Consider the following 21,012-nt stretch of genomic DNA (forward strand, 5'->3'; position numbering starts at 1 on the left):
TGGGGACAGTCCCCGGTGTGTTGCTTATCAGATAGGAAAGTCCCCAGCCACCGAGCAGCAGATTAATTTGCGGTTTGAAACTGAACACACACAAGTCAGCAGAGAGGAAATCAATAAAACCCTTCCCCGAGGTCTTTCCCATTGTGCACGAGGTCCTGGCTTAACCTGTTACCCATTTACTAGTAATAAAAGAAAACAGACGCAGATGGAGAGGTCTGTAAACCTGGAGTGCAGAACATAAACTCAGGCAGGCTATGTGTCAGGAGGTCACCCCACGGGGAGGCTGGCCACGCACGCTTCAAGCCCAGGCGATCCAGACAGGCACCCACCCACCCACAGAAACCCAGCCCAGCCCAGACGATGGGCAGGGAGCAGAACGTGAGGACAATTTTGTACTCCTGTGCTTGTCACAGGTGGCATGAAGCAATTAAATGGCAGGCAGGAATATGTCCCTTTCATCCCAATTCTGTGGAGGTCCCTGCAATGCCCCAGCCGTTCTGTCACCAGTAAGACCGATCTTGTGAATCAAGTTTCGATGAGAAGAGAGAAAAGACAGGAAAAACTCCCAAAATATCTCCTGACATTTCTGCATCAACACAGAGCACCCCTTCCATCCTTGGTGGTTTCCCCCATCCTTGGCATATACTGTTAGGCAGGGCAGAGCTGGAGGCCGAAGACAGCTCACCACAAACGAGCACCCTGGGCTGCGGTTGCCTTTACCACGGGCTGGATTGGAAAAAGAAATCTATTCCAAATCATGAAGTATTAATAACTTGCCTTTTTTCTTTTCCTTTAGGTCCAACACACAGCCCAAATCATAACTTTCAGTAAGTATTTGCTTTCCTCAAACCATGTTCTCATTCTTTGTGGGCTTCCGTTATATAAGAACCCCGGCTTTAAATCGGGCAAACACATGTTTCTGCTGAATTTGCTAGAAGTTGGCTGGACTTCACACAAGGATGGCAATGTGCTTGCTTTGGGCTGGAAAACTGTTATATTTTCCATGTTGAGTGTTAGGGAAAAAGTCATAAAAGCAGGCATAGTTCGTTGCTTTCAGAGATCGTGACCTTGCAGGGCAACTGGAGGCAGTGTAAGTGTACAGACCGGGTTGCCGGGGCTGCCAGGACCCTGGTGTCCTGGACACATTTAAAACAGGAAGGCAGTTAGCCTGAAGTCCCAGCGCCACCTTAACTGCATCGCCAGCTGCCGTCTACAAAATGTATGCCCATCCAGCCTCGGGGAATCTCCACCATAGGCGGGGTCTCAGACCCACTTCAGAGATGAGGAGACTGAGGCTCAGAGCCTGGCTCAGGGGTCTTCACCCACCTGCGGGCAGGTTCTGGCTGTGAATTCAGGCCTCTTGTTTCCTGGTGTAGCGTCTTTTCTCCTCCGGACCTCACACATCCATGAGAGTCACTCTTTTCAGTGCCTGTGTTCGAGGTTAGCCATGGCTGTTGGATTCCTCATTTACTATTCAGGCATGTCAGAAAGCCTTTGCTTCACGTCTGAAAGTTCTGAGCAGTGGCGCAGACGCTGTGCTGGTCAGCCAAGCAGTGTTTGCTTCTCTGCGTCCCCCTGCAGCCTCGTAAACCCTGGCCATTGGGGTGAGGTGGGTGGGCAGGGGCCCCTCTTAGCTTACATCAGGTGCCACTTGCAGAAGGCAGATTTTTGAGAACTTTCTGTGCTGAGCCATAGTGTCCAAGCATTTCTCCTTAATAATCATTCATGCATAGAGTGAGAAAAGAAGAACTTGCATCCAGGGCACATCTGTGAGGCTTTCGAAAAGGTAGAAGTCATTCAAAAGTTGAATTCTTATTTTCGTTTATATCTATATCTTAGGTTGTCTATTTATGTATAATTTAAGTAAATATTATATAATATAAACATATACAATATATTGCAAAATATATAAATAAATAATTTACATATAATTATAATGTAATTTAGTAAATATATAAATATCAAATATACTTATATTTAATTTTATATACAATTAATTTTTTTCTATGTTTTTAAAACATTAATTTTATCGAAGTATAATTGATTTACAATGTTGTGTTAGCTTACATTTTACTGTGGTAGCCTATCTTTCCATCCATTTCCATTCATCAGTTGTCTTATTTCTTTTATTCATTTCACAATAATTTGCAGATATTTGTACACTTATCCAGAAATATTTTGGATATCATTATGGATTATGAAATCATTTAGAAATATTATGGAAATCATTAACAAGAGTTCAACACCTGTGTACTTACTATGCTTGTTTCTTCTTTCTGAGTTAAAACTTACATACAATGAAATGCACAGGTCTTAAGTATTCTATTAATAAGGTCCAAACAATGCAAAACCCTCTGCAATCTAAACCCTTATCCAGGCACAGAACATTCCTATCACTCTAGAAAGTTCCATCATACAACTTCCTGGTCACTTCCCCTCCTCCCCAGGCAACAACTGTTCTGATTTTTTTCTACCATGAGCTAGCTTTCCGTGTTTTTAGAACGTCATAGAAATGAAATCCTACAGTACATAGCCACCTGAGCCTGGTTTCCTTCACTTGACACGATTCTCTTGAGAGTCATCTATGCTGTACATGTTTCACTAGGCTGCTGCTATTTATTGCCGAATAGTGTTCCCTCGTGTGACTATATCAGTTAGTTTATCCATTTTCCTCTTGATGGACACCTGAGCAGATTGCATCTTTTGACACTGATGAATAAGCTGCTATGGATAGTCTCATACAAGTTTTTTGTGGATATGTATTTTCATTTCTGCTAGGTAAATACCTAGGGTCAAAGTGTTGACTTATAGGGTATGTGTGTGCTGAGTTTTGTAAGAAATACCAGACCTTTTCCTTAGGGTGATTGTACCACTCTGTACTCCCACCAGCAGGTAGGAAAGTTATGGTCACTGCATTGTTTGCCAGTGTTTGATCTGGTTGGTCTTTCTAAGTTGAGCCATTCTGATGTGTATGTAGTGGTTCAAGTGATCCATATGTCATTCTGACTTCTTAAAAAAGTAGTTTTTATTAGTCGTTTTAAATTTCCAAACAAATGTATTTAAGACAGTAAAGTTTCCTCTGAATACCATTTTGGCTACATCTTTTTCCCCTCCAGGCAACATAAGCTTTTGTTTTTTGTTATTTTCTGATTTTTGTTGTATTATTGTCAGTGAATTTGGGATGTATTTTACAGTTGGTAGTTGGTTGGGATTTTCTTTGTGGCCAATTTGATATGGTAAATTTTTGTGAATATTTCCTGTTGTTTCAAAAAATAAATGTGCTCTGATGGTAGTCAGTACACAATATTTCGATTCATATGTTAAATCACATATGTTAAGTGTGTTATTAAAAGTGTCTATATTTTTTGTTCACATTGGTTACAGATATCTGAAAATACATGAAAGTTGTCTATACTCATTTTGGATTTGCGAATTTCTATCAGTTTTCTATTTTTTTTAAATTTTGAGTTTATGTTCTTAAATACCTCCAGGTTTGAGACTATATAGCTTTTGTTTTGTCTTGTTTCTAAGTCTCTTTTGAGGCTTTTTGCCTTGAATTCGATTTTGCCTAGCAATAATATTGTTCCACCTACTTTCTTTTTATTTGCATTTGCTAGAAAGCTGTTTTACTATTCCTGTCCCACTTTTTCCCTCAACCTTTTTGTGTTCTGTTTTATGTAGGTCTCTTGTAAATAGCATATAGTGCAGTTTTTTTAGGGGTGGGTGAGGAGGGGGTTTGCCAATCTGGAAGTCCAGGTTAATACATGTAGGTTAAGTTCATTTTAACAAATATACAATACTCCATTCTGTGAGTCAATCTCACTTTAATTGTCCATGTGTCTACTCAGTGAAGGTTAGTTGTTTTCGCTGATGCAGACCATCTTATGTAAACATCTTTCCATGTCTACTTGTCCCAGTGGGCGAGAGTCCTCCAGCAACAGAAGTCTGGGAGTGGAATTGCAGGTATTCACTTCCCACCTCTACCATGTATGGTCAGATTGCCTTCCAAAGTGATAAATGACTTCATAGTCCCACCAGCAAAGCATGAGTTCTTATTTCCCCGTGTTTTCCAGCACGTGGTATTATCAGAACTCAAAATTTTGCCCATATCTTGGGTGTCAATTGTAAGTTATAGTAATTTTACATTAGATTTCACCAGTGAACAGTGAAGTTGAACATATTTGTATTGGTTTAATAACCATTGGATTGCCAGTTCAAATACAGTCCATTCTTATTTACAGATTCAGTAATTGCAAATTTTCTTACTCAGTAAAATTTCTTCATAACCCCCAAATCAATACTCAGGATGTTTCCATGGTCACTCATGGATATGCACGGAACAGTGAAAAATTTGAGTTGCCCAGTGCATGCGTTCCCAGCTGAGGTCTGCCATCTTGTTTCAGCTCTCCTGCTGTGCACGTGTCCTTTTCTGGGTCTGTTAATATTTTGTGCTTTTCGTTGGTGATTTTGCTGTTTAGAATGGCCCCAAGCACAGTGCTGAAGTGCTGTCTTATGTTCCTAAGCACCAGAAGGCTGTGATGTGCCTTGTGGAGGAAATACGTTAGATAAGCTTCATTCAAGCATGGGTTACAGTGCTGTTGGCCCCAAGCTTATTACTAATGAATCACCAACCACATTAAATAAGACATCTTTAAACAGAAACACACATAAAACAAGGTTATGTATTGATTGGTTGATGAAAATGTTATGACCACAGACTTGCAGAAAAGTATCTTTTTATTTGCCTTAGGAACAATGGCTCAGTATTTGCTAATTCAGTGTTTGTGGCAACTTTATAGAAAATGACTGTCACAGATAACCAGAGTCGACTGTATTTTGTCCATTTTTCATTAGGACGTTTGTCTTTTTCATATTGATTTGCAAGAGTTTTAAAATGTATTCTAGATATAATTTTTACACAGTTTCTACTCCATCTAGAATTGATTTTTACGCTGGTATCAGCTAGAGTTCTACTGTAATATTTTCCTATCTCAATGGCCTAGTGCCTTGGCATCATCTAATGAATAGCCCCATCTGTAATCATTAAATTTAATGTCACTTCTGTCATCTGTGAAATTTCTATACATGCGGATCTGCTTCTAGGCTCTCTATTCTGTTCTAGTAACTTTTGTGCCTGGAATAAATACCACGATATTCTAACACTATATCTTTGTAATATATCTTGCTATATGTAGAGAAATATTTTCCCTTATTGCTATGGATTAAATTGTGCCCCCCACCAAATTCAGATATTGCAGCTTTAACCCCCCTTCATGGGACTGTATTGAAGATAGAGCCTTTAAGTAGGTAATTAAGGTTAAATGAGGTCTTAAGTGTGGGTCCCTGATCTGATAGGGCTGGTGTCCTTATAAGAAGAGGAAGATACATCAGAGATTGCTGTCTCTCCTTTCTGCCATGTGGGGACACAGCGAGAAGGTGGCCGTCTGAAAGCTGGGAACTAAATAGCGTTGCACTTTGATATTGAACTTAACCTTCAGAACTGTGAGAAGTCAATGTCTGTTGTTTAAGCCCCCCAGTCTGTGGTATTTGTTATGGCAGCCTGAGGTGGCTAATACAGCTACCTTATTACTGTACCATTTTTCTAAATTATCTTGACTGTTATCTTTTATTCTTCCATATGAATTTTATCAGTTTGTATTTTTATTGGAATTGCATAGAAGTTTGATTTTTACAGTTACTTTTTCAGATACAAAGGTGGTTGTGTAGTTCTTCTCCTTTCAACGTATTAATATTACGGTATGTAATAGAGTTCCTATTACTGGGTAGCTTCACAGTTCTAGACTGAAATCCACTTGGTCAGGGTGAGATATTCTTTTAATATTATGCTGAATTGATCTGCTAACTTCGTGTTGGCAGATGACCCGCTTTGTTCAGATACTTCGTAGCCTAAGGCACCAGCCCATTGACGGTTGTCTTTTTTGTGACCATGATTCTTTTCTCCCCATTGACTGTAATTATGTTTCGGCAGACTCACCTTCACCTCCTTTATGATAGCTCCGGAAGTTGACCCGAACAAAGACAAAAAGAAGGAACATCAGTGGGTTTAAAACAGAATTACCCACAAGTTCTCCGTTTTTGTCTCTGGAATATCACTAGCTTATCCAATACTGTGACTCTCCTCTTGGGCCATTTCCTGAGAAAATGCACAGCAGTTAAAGCTCTTGCATTGCTGGTCTGGTGGTATATCCTGTACCTGCAAATGGAGAGTTGAAACAGTGAATAATAATCATACAGGCCTGGTTGATCCCTGTGTACAGCATGTCAGCGTGGGGACACGCCGAGGTTGGTTCTGAACCGTGAACAGGGATGGTTGTGATGACTCATCCCCTCCAGCCTCTTCGCTCTCTTTCTCTGGCTGCTGCCCTCACACATCCACACACGGGGTCACCAGCAGTGTTGGTGGATATCAGTTTGTGTGTATTGAAGGAGGTGGGGGGTAGGGTGGAAATCCTCAGAGGTTAAGGGATTTATTACCATTAAAACATTGTTTTTCCTTCCATCCGTTTGAAGGCGGGGTGAGGAGGGTGTGTGTGTATGGAGAACAAAAGCTTCAAGGACAGGCTGTCTCCACAGACGTAGGTTCAAAGACAGGGTGATTATAGCTTACTCAGGTAACAGTTTTGGTAATGCGAGGGGATTAATGTGAGGCTGTGTGTCTCACATTTCATGTATGGGTATCATTTCTAGCTACTCTTTTAAAAAGTGGTTTATTTTCACGATGATAGACACATACGTACACTGGTGGGGTAGCCTGGTGGTACCAGAGTTGGGTGAAGGCGTTGGGGTACTCCCTGAAGCGTGAGAGTCAGGGCTTCCATGTTTCCTGTGTTGGTTGTCCTAGGCTATCCTGATGGCTCACAAGTAAATGCACGCATAATGTGCTTCAACGAATGAACATCTGCTTAAAGGAAAATGTGTTGTTTTTTGGGCAGTTAAAAGTTACGTTAATTATTGGCCGCTGGGAAATCACTTTCCTTGAGGCCATGTCTGAGCCCTTCTTGCTTCACGACTTGCCGGTAATTCCAAGGTTTCAGCCCTTCTCCACCCATAAGCTCATGGCCCTGACATCTCCACTTCCAAGTCTGACTTATCTCCCCATCTCCAGGCCCCCCAGTTCAGCCCCATGGTGGGCATCTCCAGGCGGATGACTCACAGGCACCTCACAATTTGCATGTCTAAATGGAACTCAGCCATCTTCTACCTCAAACTCCTTCCATTTCTCTTTGGGAAATTGTCATAAGCCTAGTTCAAACTTTATCCTAATTATAGGAAAATAGCACTATTAAAAAAAACCCTGAAACTGCCAACTGACTAGCCAGTAATTAAAAGTGACTTCAGGAGAAACCAAGCTGCCTTACTGACAAATTGGTAAAAGTAAATTAACTCAGACAAAAGGCTAACATTTAGCATTTGATGTTAAATTCATTAAACCACCAACCTAATGAAATTGAGTTGGAAGGGGGAGAGAAGCCAACCTAATTTTTTCTCCATGACTTCTTGTTGTGATAGGTTCTTTTTTCTGGAAAAGTAACTCCCCTTAAATCCCATAGTGCAGAACTTGAATAAAAGATAGAAACTTAATTCATTTTAAGATTATATGATACAGGCGATAAGTGGCTAAACACAGTCATAGTTAAAGTAATTAGAGACCACACACACATTCTTTTTAATTCAGATCATATAGTGACACAAATGAAAATGTTTGTGCTTTAGCAGTAATGATAATACTAGCACTTGATGGTAGCAGCACATTTAATGCTCCCACTAAGTCTTTTTGTTTTCAGTTGAACTCATGTATCAGCTATGATGCCCTATTATACATGAATGAGAGCTTTTTACACACCAACCTCCAAATTCGCCCAAAGTCACCAATCTTCCAAGGTTGATGTGAGAGGGACCAGCCCCCTGAACATGACAGAAGAGAAAAACGTTTACTTGCCAATGAACTATTAGTGTTGGAGACACTGTTTCTCTGCCTCTGGCCGTCTCATGTGATCCTAGCCTTAGAGATGGCCGTTGCAAAAGCCAGCGTTTCTAAAAGGTTTTGCTGACTTGGGTTTTTATGACATGAATGTTAGTGTTGGCCTTATGAATGAATTTGCTCCGTTCACATTTTTGCCACGTCAAATATGACATCAGTATAATTGCATGCAGGAGTATTTCATCTCAAAAGTAGAGAGGAATAAAGTATGATGTCTGATTTTCAAGGAAATCATTCATTCGTTTATTCATTTATTTAACAAATTTATATTGAGGGCCAGCTATGTGCCAGGCCCTGTTCAAGTTATCGGGGGTCCAACAATGAATGAAACAGACAAAAACTAAAAACTCCTACCTTGTGCCGCTTACATTTTCCTGGGAGACTCTTATGTCTGGCTTCTTCTACAAAATATAATATCCGAAAAATACTTTCTGTGGTTTATTCCTTTTTATTGATGACAATTATTCTGTTGTACGAAGATACTACAGTGTATTATCTGTTGATGGACATTTGGGCTTCCAATTTGGAGCAATTATAAATAGACTGCTCTGAATATTTAATTTGGGGGGACATGTTTTCATTTTTCTAGAATAAATCCTAGGTGTAAGATTGCTCAGTGAGATGGTATGTGTATATATAAACTGTAAAAGAAATTGCCAAATTCTTCCCCAAAGTGATCTTTCCATTTTATACTGCCACCAGCAACGTATGAGAGTTCCAGTTGCTCCACATCCATACCAACATTTGATATTGTCAGTCATTTAATTGTAGCCATTCTAGTGTCTTGCATCGTGATGATTCATGGTGTTTTAATTACATTTCTTCAGTCACTAAAAATGAGGCCATCTTCTAAGGACACACTTTTGTGAAGTATCTGTTAGGCCTTTTGTCCAATTTTTACTGTGTTGTTTGTCTTCCTGTTGAGTTATGGGAGTTCTTTATATTTTCTGTATACAATTTCTTTGTCAGATATTATAAGGTGTTTTCTGCCAGCTTGTGGTTTGCCTTTTTAATTTTCTTAATGCTGTCTTTTGATGATCAGGACATTTTAATTTTGGTAAATCTAATTTATCGTTTTTTCTTTTATGCATCATGTCTAAGAAATCTTTGCTTTCGCCTACCTCAGCACTATAAAGGTATCCTCCTGTGATTCCTTCTATAAGCATTTTAATTTTAGCTTTTATGTTTAGGTCTGTGATCCATCTTCAAAACAATTTTTGTGTATGGTGTGAGTTAATGCGTTTAAGTTCATTTTTTTCCATACAAATATCCAGTTATTCCAGCATCATTTTTGAAAAGACTGTTCTGTCTCCCTTGAATGCGTTAGTGCCTTTATTGAAAATCACTTGACTACATGTGAAGATATATTTTGGAATTGTGTTATGTTCTGTTGATCTGTCCTTACACTCTAATACCACATTGTCTTAATAACTGCAATATTACAGTAAGTCTTAAAATCAATGGGTGGGGCTACCCTGGTGGCGCAGTGGTTGAGAGTCTGCCTGCTGATGCAGGGGACGCAGGTTCGTGCCCCGGTCTGGGAGGATCCCACATGCCATGGAGCGGCTGGGCCCGTGAGCCATGGCCGCTGAGCCTGCGCGTCCGGAGCCTGTGCTCCACAACGGGAGAGGCCACAACAGTGAGAGGCCCGAGTACTGGGAAAAAAAAAAAATCAAGGGGTGTAAACCTTCCATCATTCTTCTTCTCTTTCATGATTGTTTTGGCTACTCTAGTCCCTTTGCATTTCCATTTAATTTCTAGATTGTTTGTCAGTTTCTACCACAGTGCCTACTGGGATGTTTTTACCTTTTGATTTTGAAATAACTTCAGACTTATAAAAAAAGTCACAGGACTAGTAATAAGTAATCCCATATGTCTTTACCCAGGTTTACCAATTTTTGCTATTCTGCCATATTTGACTTATCATTCCCTCTATGCCTGTTTGCAACTATTATTGTTTTCTGAACCATATGAGAGTAGGTTGCATTCACTACACCCCTTTGCCCTTTAACACTTCAGTGTATATTCCCTGAGACCAACAGTGTTTCCTTACAGAACGACAGCTTCAACTTCTGGATATATGTCTTTGAATTGCCATTCATACTCCGATTTCTTTCATTGTCCCAGTAATGCTTTTTAGATCCCCCTGCCCCTGGGTACAGCTCCTCACCATGTTGCTTTAGTCCCCTTTACTCTGCAACAGTTCCTGGACCTTTCATGACACTGAGATTTTTGATAAGTGCAGAACGGTTATTGTGTAGAATATCTCTAAATTTGAGTTTGGCTGATGTCTACTCATGATTAGAATCTGGTTATGCATTTTTGACTGAAATAATGTAAGTGATATTTCCTTCTCAGGGTTTCACATCAGGAGGTACATGATGTCAGTTTGCCTCTTATTGGTGACGTTAATTTTTCTCACTTGGTTAAGATCTGTTTTCTCATTATACAGTTATTTTTCTTTTTGTAGTAAAAGGTAATTTGCGGGGAAATCCTGCTAGGATTTTGATGGGGTGATATTGCACTTTGGGAACATTGACTTCTTTAAACTATTGAGTGTTCCAGTCTATGAACATGGTATGTATTTCTATTTATTTGGGTTTTCTTTCCTTTCTCTCTGCAGTGTTTCAAAGTTTTAAGTGTGGTAGTCTTGTACATATTAGGTTTATTTCTAAGTATTTTAACCATTTTAAGTGTATAATTCAGAGGTATTAAGCACAATCACATTGTTGTGCAATCATCACCACATCCCTCTCCAGAGCATTTTCATCTTCCCAAACTGAAACTCTGTATCCATTAAACAATAACGCCCCATTCTTTCCGCCCCCAGCCCTTGACAACCACCATTCTACTTTCTATGAATTTGACTACTCCTCTGTGTATTTTTAATATTATTGTAAATGATATTTTTTAAAAATTTCATTTGCTAATTGGTGCTAAAATATAATTGATTATATTGTCCTTATCTTGTGGCTTTACTAAATCCATATTAATTTTTGTAATTTTTTAATATATTCATTAGAATTTTCTATGTAAATTATGATATCTATAAGTGAAGACAGTTTTATTTCTTCCTTTCTAATCTGTAAGCCATTTATCTATCTATCTACCATCCCCTATCTATCTATCTATCTCCTTATTGTCATGGTTAGGACTTCCATGGCGATGTTGGGTAGAAGAGGTAAGAGCAGATATCTTTGTCTTGTTTCTATATCTATGGGGAAAATGTTCCTTATTTCACCATTAAGTAAGAAATTCATTGTAGGTTTCTCATAGATGCCCTTTTTATTAGATTGACAGTTATTTTCTTTGTTGAAAGTTTTGATAATGAATGAGAGTGTTGGTTTTGTCAATTGCTTTTTTTTTAAATATTAACTGAGATTATTACATGGTTTCTCTCTTTAGCTCTGTATTTTCAGTGATTGGTTTTTAAATGCTGAAGTAACTTTGTACTCCTGGGTTGACCCAGTTTTCTATATTGTCTTTTTATTTTGCTGGGTTCAGTTTGCTGTTGTTTAGTGGAGCATGTTGCCCTTTTGATCAGGGGGCATATTGGCTTATAATGTCCATGGAACAGACTTGTCAGCTTTTTATATCAAGCTTATGTTTGCCTCATAAAATGAACTAGAAAGTATCTCTTAGTCCTTTATTTTCTGAAAGAGTTTGTGTAAAATTGCTGATGTTTCTTCCTTAAATATTAGACAGAATTCACCAGTTTCTATTATTTGGGGCTGGAGTTTTAATCATGGGAAGGTTTTTGACTACAACTCCAAGTTCTCTAAGAGATTTAGGGCTATTCTGAGGTTTTATTCCTATTTGTACTAATTTTGGTATATTGTCATTTGTCATTTTTTCTAAGTTGTTGGATATATATATCTATGTTCATTTATTATCTTTAATATCTCTAGAGTCTTTGGTGAGTCCCCTTGTGTGCATTCCTGATATTGGTAATGTGTGTTTTCTCTTTTATTAATCATTTTTTCTAGGTGTTAGCAATTTGGTTAATTTTTTGAAGAATCAACTTTTGGCTTTATTGATTTTTTTATTGTTTGTTTTCTATTTTATTGATTTCTGCTCTCATCATTAATATTTTTTTCTAATTACTTCAGGTTTAACTTGACACTCTTTTCCCAGCTTTTTAAGGTGTAAAATCTCATCTAATTTAAGCATTTAAAGCTATAAAGGTGTCTCTTAATTACTCTTTTAGCTTCATTCCACGATTTGGGGTATCCTGTTTTCATTTTTCATATGTTATATATTCTCATTCCATTTAAAATACCATTTAATTTTTCTTGCATTTTCTTTTTTGAACCCAAAGGTTATTTAGAAGTGTGCTGTTTAATTTCCAAATAGTTTGAGAGTTTCTAAATATATTTTTGTTATTGATTTCTAATTTAATTTTGTGTGATCAGAAATTTATGGTTTCAATTTTTTAACATATTGTGAGTTATTTTATGGAAAGCATATGGTCTGTCTGGGTGAACGTGCCATGTACACTGACACATGTATGCTATCTTGTCTTGTTGGGTATATTGCTCTAGTTGTCCATTGGGTCAAGGGGGTGGTTAATGTTTCTGTTGTTTCTTCACTAATTTTTTTTTTTTGTTTAGTTCAGTTAATTGCTGAGAGTCAGGTATTAAAATTTCCAACTATAATTATGGATTTTTCTGTTTTGTCCTCTAGTTCTGTCAATTCTTGTTTATATATTTTGAAGCTCTGATATTAGGTGCATTCATGTTATGTCTTTTTGCTTAATAGACCCTTTTATTTGAAAGAAGTTTTTGCTGAGTATGGAATCCAGGTTCACAGTTCATTTTCTCTGCTAGTGCCTTGAAGCTGTCATTCCCTTGTCTTCTGTTTTGCTTTGTTTCTGATGAGGAGTCAGCCATTATTTTTTATCTCCCCCCTTTTCTATTTATCCTAGGTTTTTAGCAAGTTGATTGTGACATCAGCAGGTGTGGTTTCCTTTGTATTTATTCTGCTTGCTTTTCACTGATCTTCCTTGGTTGGTGTGTTACTGTATTTTAATGAAATTTGGGAAAATTTTGGCCATCACTTCTTCAAACCTTTTTCCCAACTCCGTGAATCTCTCCCCTCCTCTTGGGATTTGATTGTACATAAGTTGGACCTCCTGTACTTTCCTGTAGCTTACTAAGGCTCTGTTTAATTTTTGGTAAATCTTCTTGTCTCTCTTTGTTTCAGTTTGGAAATTTTCCATTGACCTGTCAAGTTTACCAATTTTTTTTCCTAGCTTTATCCAATCTATTGTTAATATCATACCATGAATGTTTTATTGGAGATTCTATGTTTTAGTTCTTCCAGTAGAATCTTTTACAGTTTCCATGTCTCCTGCAATCACCCATATCTTCATTGTAGTTTCTTCTGTGCATTGTTTACCATACTTATAGTTCCTTAAAGTGCTGGTCTTCTAAGTCTAACATCTGGGTTTATTTCTCTTGACCATGGGTTATATTTCCCTGTTTCTTTACATGCCTGGTAATTTTTTATTGTACACCAGTCATTTGTACATTTATTGTACACCATACATTGTGGTTTATACTCTAGGTTTTGTTACCTTCCTCTGAAGAGTGTTTTGTTACTGCAGCTTCTTACATTACTGGCAGGTCACCTGAAGCTTATGGAGTTTATCACTTTTTGTTGAAGCTGTTGCTTCCTCTGCTTCACTCAAGCAGGAAGCCTGTTTATTGCAGGCAGACCCTCTCATAATAAGAATAATAATTATGAAATGGTTTAACCACTTTTAACAAAAAAACTGTTTGGGGAAAATGTTACCTTCCTACACAATGTGTAACTAAATTTGAGTTTTGGTATTGAGTACTTTTCAACCTCAAAGGAGCATACTTTCCTTTAAGGTTATTCATTATTTATAACAAGGAATTTTTCTAAGGTTTTCTTCAAACCAGTTTTTTTTTTTAGCAGGTACCATTGCAGGGAAGGTGCTGACTGGCCCCACCATCTCCTCAGCCGTTTGTGAAGAAGCCCTTTCTATCACAATATGATGGCTCCTTTTTCTGTTTCCTCCCAATCTCCTACTCCTTTCCCATTCTTTTTCCCCCCGATCTGTAGTTATCTCTCTCTCTCTCTCTATCTCTCTCTCTGTCTCTCCTCCTTTACCATGAACTTGTTGGTATACAAGTTACTTCTTCATCTGTGTTATTAGTGCCTGGCAGCATTAGAAATGGAGGAGATTTCCAAAATTGAGTTTCTATCACATTGATGTTCTGAGATTTGGTGAGCATGCTTGTTGCACTTGTGTGGTTGAAAGGATTTAATAGAAGGCAGCTTCCGTGTCAGCACTTTTCTTTAGTCTCTGAGTGACCAGTTTTACAGACTTACTCCAGCTCTGTCACTCTTCAGAGGTCCTAAACAATGCCAGGTGAAGATAAGATGTAATTCTGTTTGAAACTGAAAAGTAATTCCCACTTGTTTTCTCAAAATTCAGAAACCTGAAAGATGTCATTGTCCAACCGTTTCTGTTTGCGTTTTTGGACATTCTCTAAAATTCAGATTAGAAGCCCACTGAGATGAGTAAGCTGTGAACACGATGTGATGGGCTTGAGCCCCTTCTCAGTGTGTCTTCCCTGCACCCTTGTTGCTCCCCCATCCTGTGGGCACCTGACCAGTGGCCAGGGAGAAGCCCACAGTGAGGGACTGGGCTTTCTATTCCTTGACTCTTGAGGCAGAGAAGAGAAATTGCTTGCTCTTGTGGGGGTCACCCAAGGGACTAACTGAATCAAATCTCATACCCTAGGTGGGCTGATGTTAATAAGCACATGCACATCTTCATGCGTTTCCTGGCATAGCAGGCAAGTGACCTAAACCCAGCCTGCAAACTGGGACACAGAGCTCACACACCGGGGCAGAGTTGACTTGCACTTGTGTTTGTCTATTTGGCAAGTGTAACATTGGTTTTCGTTTAATCAGCAGTTAACTCCAGCTCACAAAGGGTGAGAGAGGGGTGGGTTGGGTGTGTATTGTTAGCACATGTGCTTGCTTATTTAAGCGATATTTAAGGAATCCTTGACCCAAAGAAATAATGGCCGGTGAGCTTGAGAGAAAGGGCATCCGGCTCTTACTGACACCAGAATCTCCTGTTTTAGATTATTTATGGCTCCAGGTTCTTTTCTTTGAAAAAGAAATTTTCTTCAGGGGCTGAGAAGACAGCAGAGGAGGGAGAGAGCCAGAGGTGGCTGAAGAGACTGTGTCCTGCCAGATCCTTTGTCTCCACTGTTATGAGCCTCAGACTTTACATTTGTGAGAAAGCTAAGACAGGGATTCTTAAAGTCCATTTGGTTAAATTGGACACAACCCAGATTTCATTTGGGGATGGTCCAAATCAATGTAGGGTGGATGACAAGTGTTAGGCTTATGGCAGGTGGAAGATTTGCTAGAAAACAAGTGACTTAATGACAGGCCTGAGGCACTTGCCGAAGCTTGTCCTGGGAGCTCCCGGCCCCTCTCCTTTGCTCCCCAGCAGATGGCAGCCCTAATATATGTGCTTTGGCCCACTTTTACTGTCTCCTTGGAGCATCCTCAGGGCTACTTTAAAAAGCACCTAGGTGCTTAGAATGACTGATTTTATTGGCCAAAGGCAGGACTAACAGGTTTTACTGAGAATAATTTAGCATAGACTCCAAGGGGACCTGTGCAGGCTGTTCCCTACAGGCTGGGGGGAAGGTCGCACTGCAGGGCAAGTGGGAGGGCTGTGCTTTTGAGAGTCTCCCTCTCTGTCCCCCGTATTTATACATGTGGTCTGCGCTGTGGAGCAGTGGCAAGGTCACCACTCCTCTGTGGTGTAATAAGCACATCTTGCTGTACAAACTCTTTGAGGCCCTGCCTGACTTTTCGGAATCCTCTCCATTGCTTTCCTCTGTTTCAAAGAAATCTCTCCTACAGTTTAATGGTAGAACACAGTTTCTGAATGAACATCATTTTCATAAAAGCGTCGCTTGCAAACAACGGAAGTTAATAGGGGTGTAGTGTTTCTGATGTAGTTTAAGACTACGATGAAACATGTTAATTGTTAATATTCTGCATGTATTTGAACATAGGCATGAGCACGTACCCACCACCCATGTGTACACTTCATATTTATAATCCGTCTTTCATACTCAAGTTCCTTTGTTCCATCCCCCCCGACCTTAAAGATGCTGGGTTTTTTTTTAAGTTAATAGACTTTATATTTAGAGCAATTTTAGGCTTACAGAAAAATTGAACAGAAAGTACAGAGAGATATCATGTACCGGTTCCCCACATCTGTACATACAGTTTCCCCTATCAGTAACATCTTATGTCAGTGTGGTGCATTTGTTATAGTTAGTGAGCCTATGTTGATACATTATTATTAGCTGAAGTCTATAGTTTACATTACAGTTCACTCTTGGTGTTGCGTATTCTCTGGGTTTGCACAAATGTATAATGACATGTTTCTACCATTATAGTATCATACAGAGTAGTTGCACTGTGCTAAAAATCTCTGTTCTCCTGTTCACCAACCCTCCCCCCACCCTTTGGCATTCACTGATCTTTATACTGCTCCATAATTTTGCTTTTTCTAGAATGTCATAAAGTTGGGATCATACAGTATGCATGCAGCCTTTTCAGATTGGCTTCTTTCACTTAGTAATGTGCATTTAAGTTTTCTCTGTGTCTTCTCATGTCTTTTCTTGATAGCTCATTTCTTTTCAGTGCTGAGTAATATTACATTGTACTACAGTTTATCCATTCACTGTGGACATTTTAGTTGCTTCCAGGTTTTGGCAGTTATGGATTAAGCTGCTATAAACATGCATGTGCAAGTTTTTGTGTGGACAGAAATTTTCAGTTCATTTGGGTAAATGCCAAGGGACAAGATGGCTAGATCATCAGATGCTGAATTTAAAAAGAAAAGAAAAAAATTGGGGGTATTTGACACCTTCCAGTGCACTTACAGACCACGTGTTTTTACCAGAGACGACTACCATGAGGATGGATTCTGCCAGCCTTACCGGGGAATCGCCTGTGCGCGTTTCATTGGGAACCGGACCATTTATGTGGACTCTCTCCAGATGCAGGGGGAGATTGAAAACCGAATCACAGGTAGGAGCGCAGACCTTTGTTCTGAGACAGTGAGCACGCACGCAGCTGCCTGTTCCCACGCTGGTGTGTTTTCAGTCCCACTTGGGTGTTTTGTTGGTTATGACCTTGGACAGTGAGTTCCTGTGCCCTGGCTCCTGCAAGAGAAAGTCAGAGGCCTTTTTCAGAAGCGGTTGCAATTACCACCGCGGTTTATCCTCAAATGTTCCCATTTGTATATGAAAATTAGCAAGTACAGTCTGCTTAGAATGTACCAACACACTGAATTAAGTCAACCACGTGGGTCCGAAGCCCTGCATTGCCTTGTCCTCACCGCGTGGCCAGGCCGGCACCTGCCACATTCATTCTTGGTTCTGCTTTTCCTGACTCTTGTGCCTTCTTGGAGTTACGCGTGATTAAACGGTACCCGGGGGCTTCCCTGGTGGCGCAGTGGTTGAGAGTCCGCCTGCCGATGCAGGGGACACGGGTTCGTGCCCCGGTCTGGGAAGATCCCACATGCCGTGGAGCGGCTGGGCCCGTGAGCCATGGCTGCTGAGCCTGTGCGTCCGGAGCCTGTGCTCCGCAATGGGAGAGGCTACAACAGTGAGAGGCCCGCGTACCGCAAAAAAAAAAAAAAAAAAAAAAAAAAAAAAAAAACCAAAACGGTACCCGGGCCTGATTTTAGCTGTTGGAGACAGAAGTTCCAGGCCATCGGCTGTGCCTGGGGACACTGCAGTGAACTCAGACCCCCATAGGCCCCCGGTTTGCAGGCATAGCCAGGTCTTTGGGTACCTGCTCCGTTGTGTGAGAAATGTCGCAGATCATTTAGGAGTGAAGCTGCTCGTTCTCTGTCATTTTAGAAGTTACTCTCTCTGGTTGGTGGTAGCCCTCACCTTGATGTCAAGGACTTCCTGGGGGAAAGCCCTTGAGAAGTGAGAAAATGAATTAGACCAAGGCCCCCAAAAGCCCCCCTCCGCCTCTCTCTGCTCTCCCCACAAGCCCAAACGTTTTCTCTCCAGACTATAAGGAATGAGGAGGATCTTGTGAAGATGGCAGGTGTCCCCGTTGAACTACATCCTCTGCACAGTGGTTCTTGACCCCAGCCAACTTGCAATGTGGGGCTCCCGGTGATTCTGGAGGGATTTGTGGAGGGGCTGGCAAAGCACTGCCCTGGTAAGGGCACAAAGGAGGCCCCCAGGTAGAAACTCACATAGGTGACACTGATGTCCTTCTAAGTTTAGGTCAACCCTGGCTTTGTATTTCACCCACAGTCTGGAGGGTCTAAGGTCATGATCACAGAGGAGGGGCCTGCCTGACCCATGGTTACAGAGCCCCCTGAGGACAGGGCCAGGTGTCCAGTGAGAATGGAAGGGCACTAATGGGACCTGGAGATCTTGGAAGATGCTATCTTGGTCCAATGGGAGAATCTTTTGAAATTGTTAGTATGTCTCATTGGAAAAGCTTCTTATGCCATTTAAAGCAGAACTTCTCAAACTTTCTGACCACAACATACAGTATCAATAAAAAGTATATTTTACATCGTGACTTAGTCTACATATACCTCTACTTCATAGAACTGAAATGGGTTACAGGAAACAACATTTTCCCTGAACAAAGGCAGTGAGTGCACTGTGATTTTTCTCTTCAGTTTTATTTCATTAAAGAAAAAAGTTGGTTCCAGCCTTAATGCGAACCATGCACTCCGACATCCTCTCTTCCGTTCTAATCATCTTTTAAAACACTACCCGCAGACTCCAGAATTAATTTTATATCCCAGTAGTTGGCAAACACTGATTCAAGGCACAAGATTGTCTCTCAATTATTTCTTCAGGAATTGTTTAAAGGATTAACAAATCAGATGTCTAAGCAGACTCATTTTTATAGTAGTTTTTAGGTACAAGTTTAGAATGAGTGTTCTATATTTGTGTATTTTTGAAAAAATAAATGTGAAGTTGCTCTAGACTGACTGACTTGAGGTTTAGAGACTGCACTGGTTGTGGAGATAGTCTATTTGGAGAGCGTGCTTGTAAGAACTCATTCCAGGGACTCTGGAAGCTTCCCAGGAATGGGCCCCAGAACCATCAGAGTGATGTGCTGGGTGTAAACAAAAGCGGAGATATGATGGTTGGACCTCCTCGGTGCCTAGAACCATCTTTCAGAAATAAGCCCTCACGAGATAGGTTCTGGGGCGGGGGTAGGAGAAATCCTAAAAGGGTCAGCCTTGACATCCTATCAGTTGGTACCCCAAAAGCAATGCCATGTTTGGCTTTCTTAGGTCTTTCCCTGCCTGGGGGTCAAGTGCAACACTGGCAACAACCCTCTTGGTAGTCAGTTGCCAGCTCACGTGATGGGACTGAACTGGGTTCAGACTTGGTTTGTCAGCTAACTCCAAGAGACCCTGCACCTTAACCTCTTACCTCTCCATTCCTCAATTTTAATATTGTCCAGAAGGGACCAGAGGACTAAGGATGATGTGAGCAGCACACTACAGAGTGCCTGGAACCCAGCGCTGCTTGCAGCGCATGGACACAGCCTGTTACCAGACCCTCGTGGACCATTCACCTCACGTGCTGTTTTATTGGCTCCCTGTGGGCTTTCATTCCCCAAAGTGTGGCCTCAACAGATCCCTTGACAGATAAAGACCCAGGCCCAGAAAGGACTGAGTGACTGACAACCCTGTAGTAAATGAAAGGGCAGGGCCAGAACTGGGCTCCCATGCCAGCTCATCTAACCCAATGCCTGTCATGGGTGGCTGGTGGGTCCTTGGGGTGGGGTGGGGGGGCGGTGTGGGAAATGGGTGCCAGCAGCGCCACCTGCTGGCCACAGTGGACATGGCACTACAAGTCATGGGTGGAGCTGGGGTGTCCCAGGAACTAAATTCCAACCTCTCTGGTATCCTCCTCCCCATCTCAGCAGGGTGTGTAGGCAGAGGCTCCTCCTTTTCTCCAGCTGTCCAAGATCAGATCCTTATAAGCAGGTCCTTCATAGGTCAGAGTGGGGTGGGCCTTCTGCCGTGGGCATGTATGGGGCAACTGATGCTTTCCTTTGAACCCTGACTGCCACAGCCCTGAGGAGAGCGCCTGGAGCGCACGCCTTCCCTCCTGCCACTGGCAACTCTGCTCCCGCTCACCTGCCTAGACCTTGTATCTGCAGCTCCCACCCCCTTCCCTTCTCCACATCAGGTGTCAGGTTCTTCCCGTCAGGCTCCATCTTGTGACGTCTTGCCCCTAAAAAGCAAGCCAGCCCACCCTGGCTCCAGACTCTCCTGCGACAGCCTGCTTCTCTGCTCTCCTTTATCACAAAGCCCTGCCCCTCTCCCCACTTAGAACCTCCTCCAGCAGTTTCTTGGCTCTCCCCAGACTCCACCTGAGGGACTCCCCTGCACCCCCATTTGTCATCTTCTTTTTTTTTTTTTTTTTTGCGGTACGCGGGCCTCTCATTGTTGTGGCCTCTCCCATTGCGGAGCACAGGCTCTGGACGCGCAAGCTCAGGGGCCATGGCTCACGGGCCCAGCCGCTCCGCGGCATGTGGGATCGTCCCGGATCGGGGTACGAACCCGTGTCCCCTGCATCGGCAGGCGGACTCTCAACCACTGCGCCACCAGGGAAGCCCCCCATTTGTCATCTTACTCCTCCTTGGGCTGCATATGTCACAGGGCGGATCATTCATCTTTCTGGCACACTATCTCCATCCCCTGGGTCATCTCCCTGGCCAGGCCTCCCCTCTTCTCACAGGCCCTGAGATGTCAGGAAGACCAAGGCTTGGTCCTTGGGCCTCTGCTCCAGTCTCTCCTTCTAGAAGCCACTCAGCCCACAGCTCTACCTACCGCCATGTGCTTGCAGAGCCAGTTCATAGCAGGACCTTAGGAAGTGGCTTTGGGTCTGATAACAGAATCTTCCTGTCATGGAAGTAGCCTCTAGCTGGATGAGATCTGG

The 21,012-nt window shown here is 41.4% G+C and overlaps 1 protein-coding gene across 3 annotated transcripts in view; it reads left to right on the plus strand.

Annotated features, from left to right (window-relative positions):
- The window catches only part of ROR2 (receptor tyrosine kinase like orphan receptor 2), a 221,208-nt gene that overhangs the window by 190,796 nt on the left and 9,400 nt on the right, over positions 1-21,012 (plus strand). For all 3 annotated transcript variants that reach the window (XR_014016096.1, XM_081237196.1, XM_081237195.1), the window contains exons 4-5: positions 797-827; positions 16,974-17,101. Coding sequence is in view for 2 of the 3 variants with exons in the window: in XM_081237196.1 (XP_081093322.1) it covers positions 797-827; positions 16,974-17,101 (159 nt within the window). In the remaining variant the exon portion in view is untranslated. The remainder of the gene's footprint in view (positions 1-796; positions 828-16,973; positions 17,102-21,012) is intronic.

Source organism: Mesoplodon bidens (assembly GCF_964165515.1).
Source record: "Mesoplodon bidens genome assembly, chromosome: 6".
Lineage (NCBI taxonomy): Eukaryota > Metazoa > Chordata > Mammalia > Artiodactyla > Ziphiidae > Mesoplodon > Mesoplodon bidens.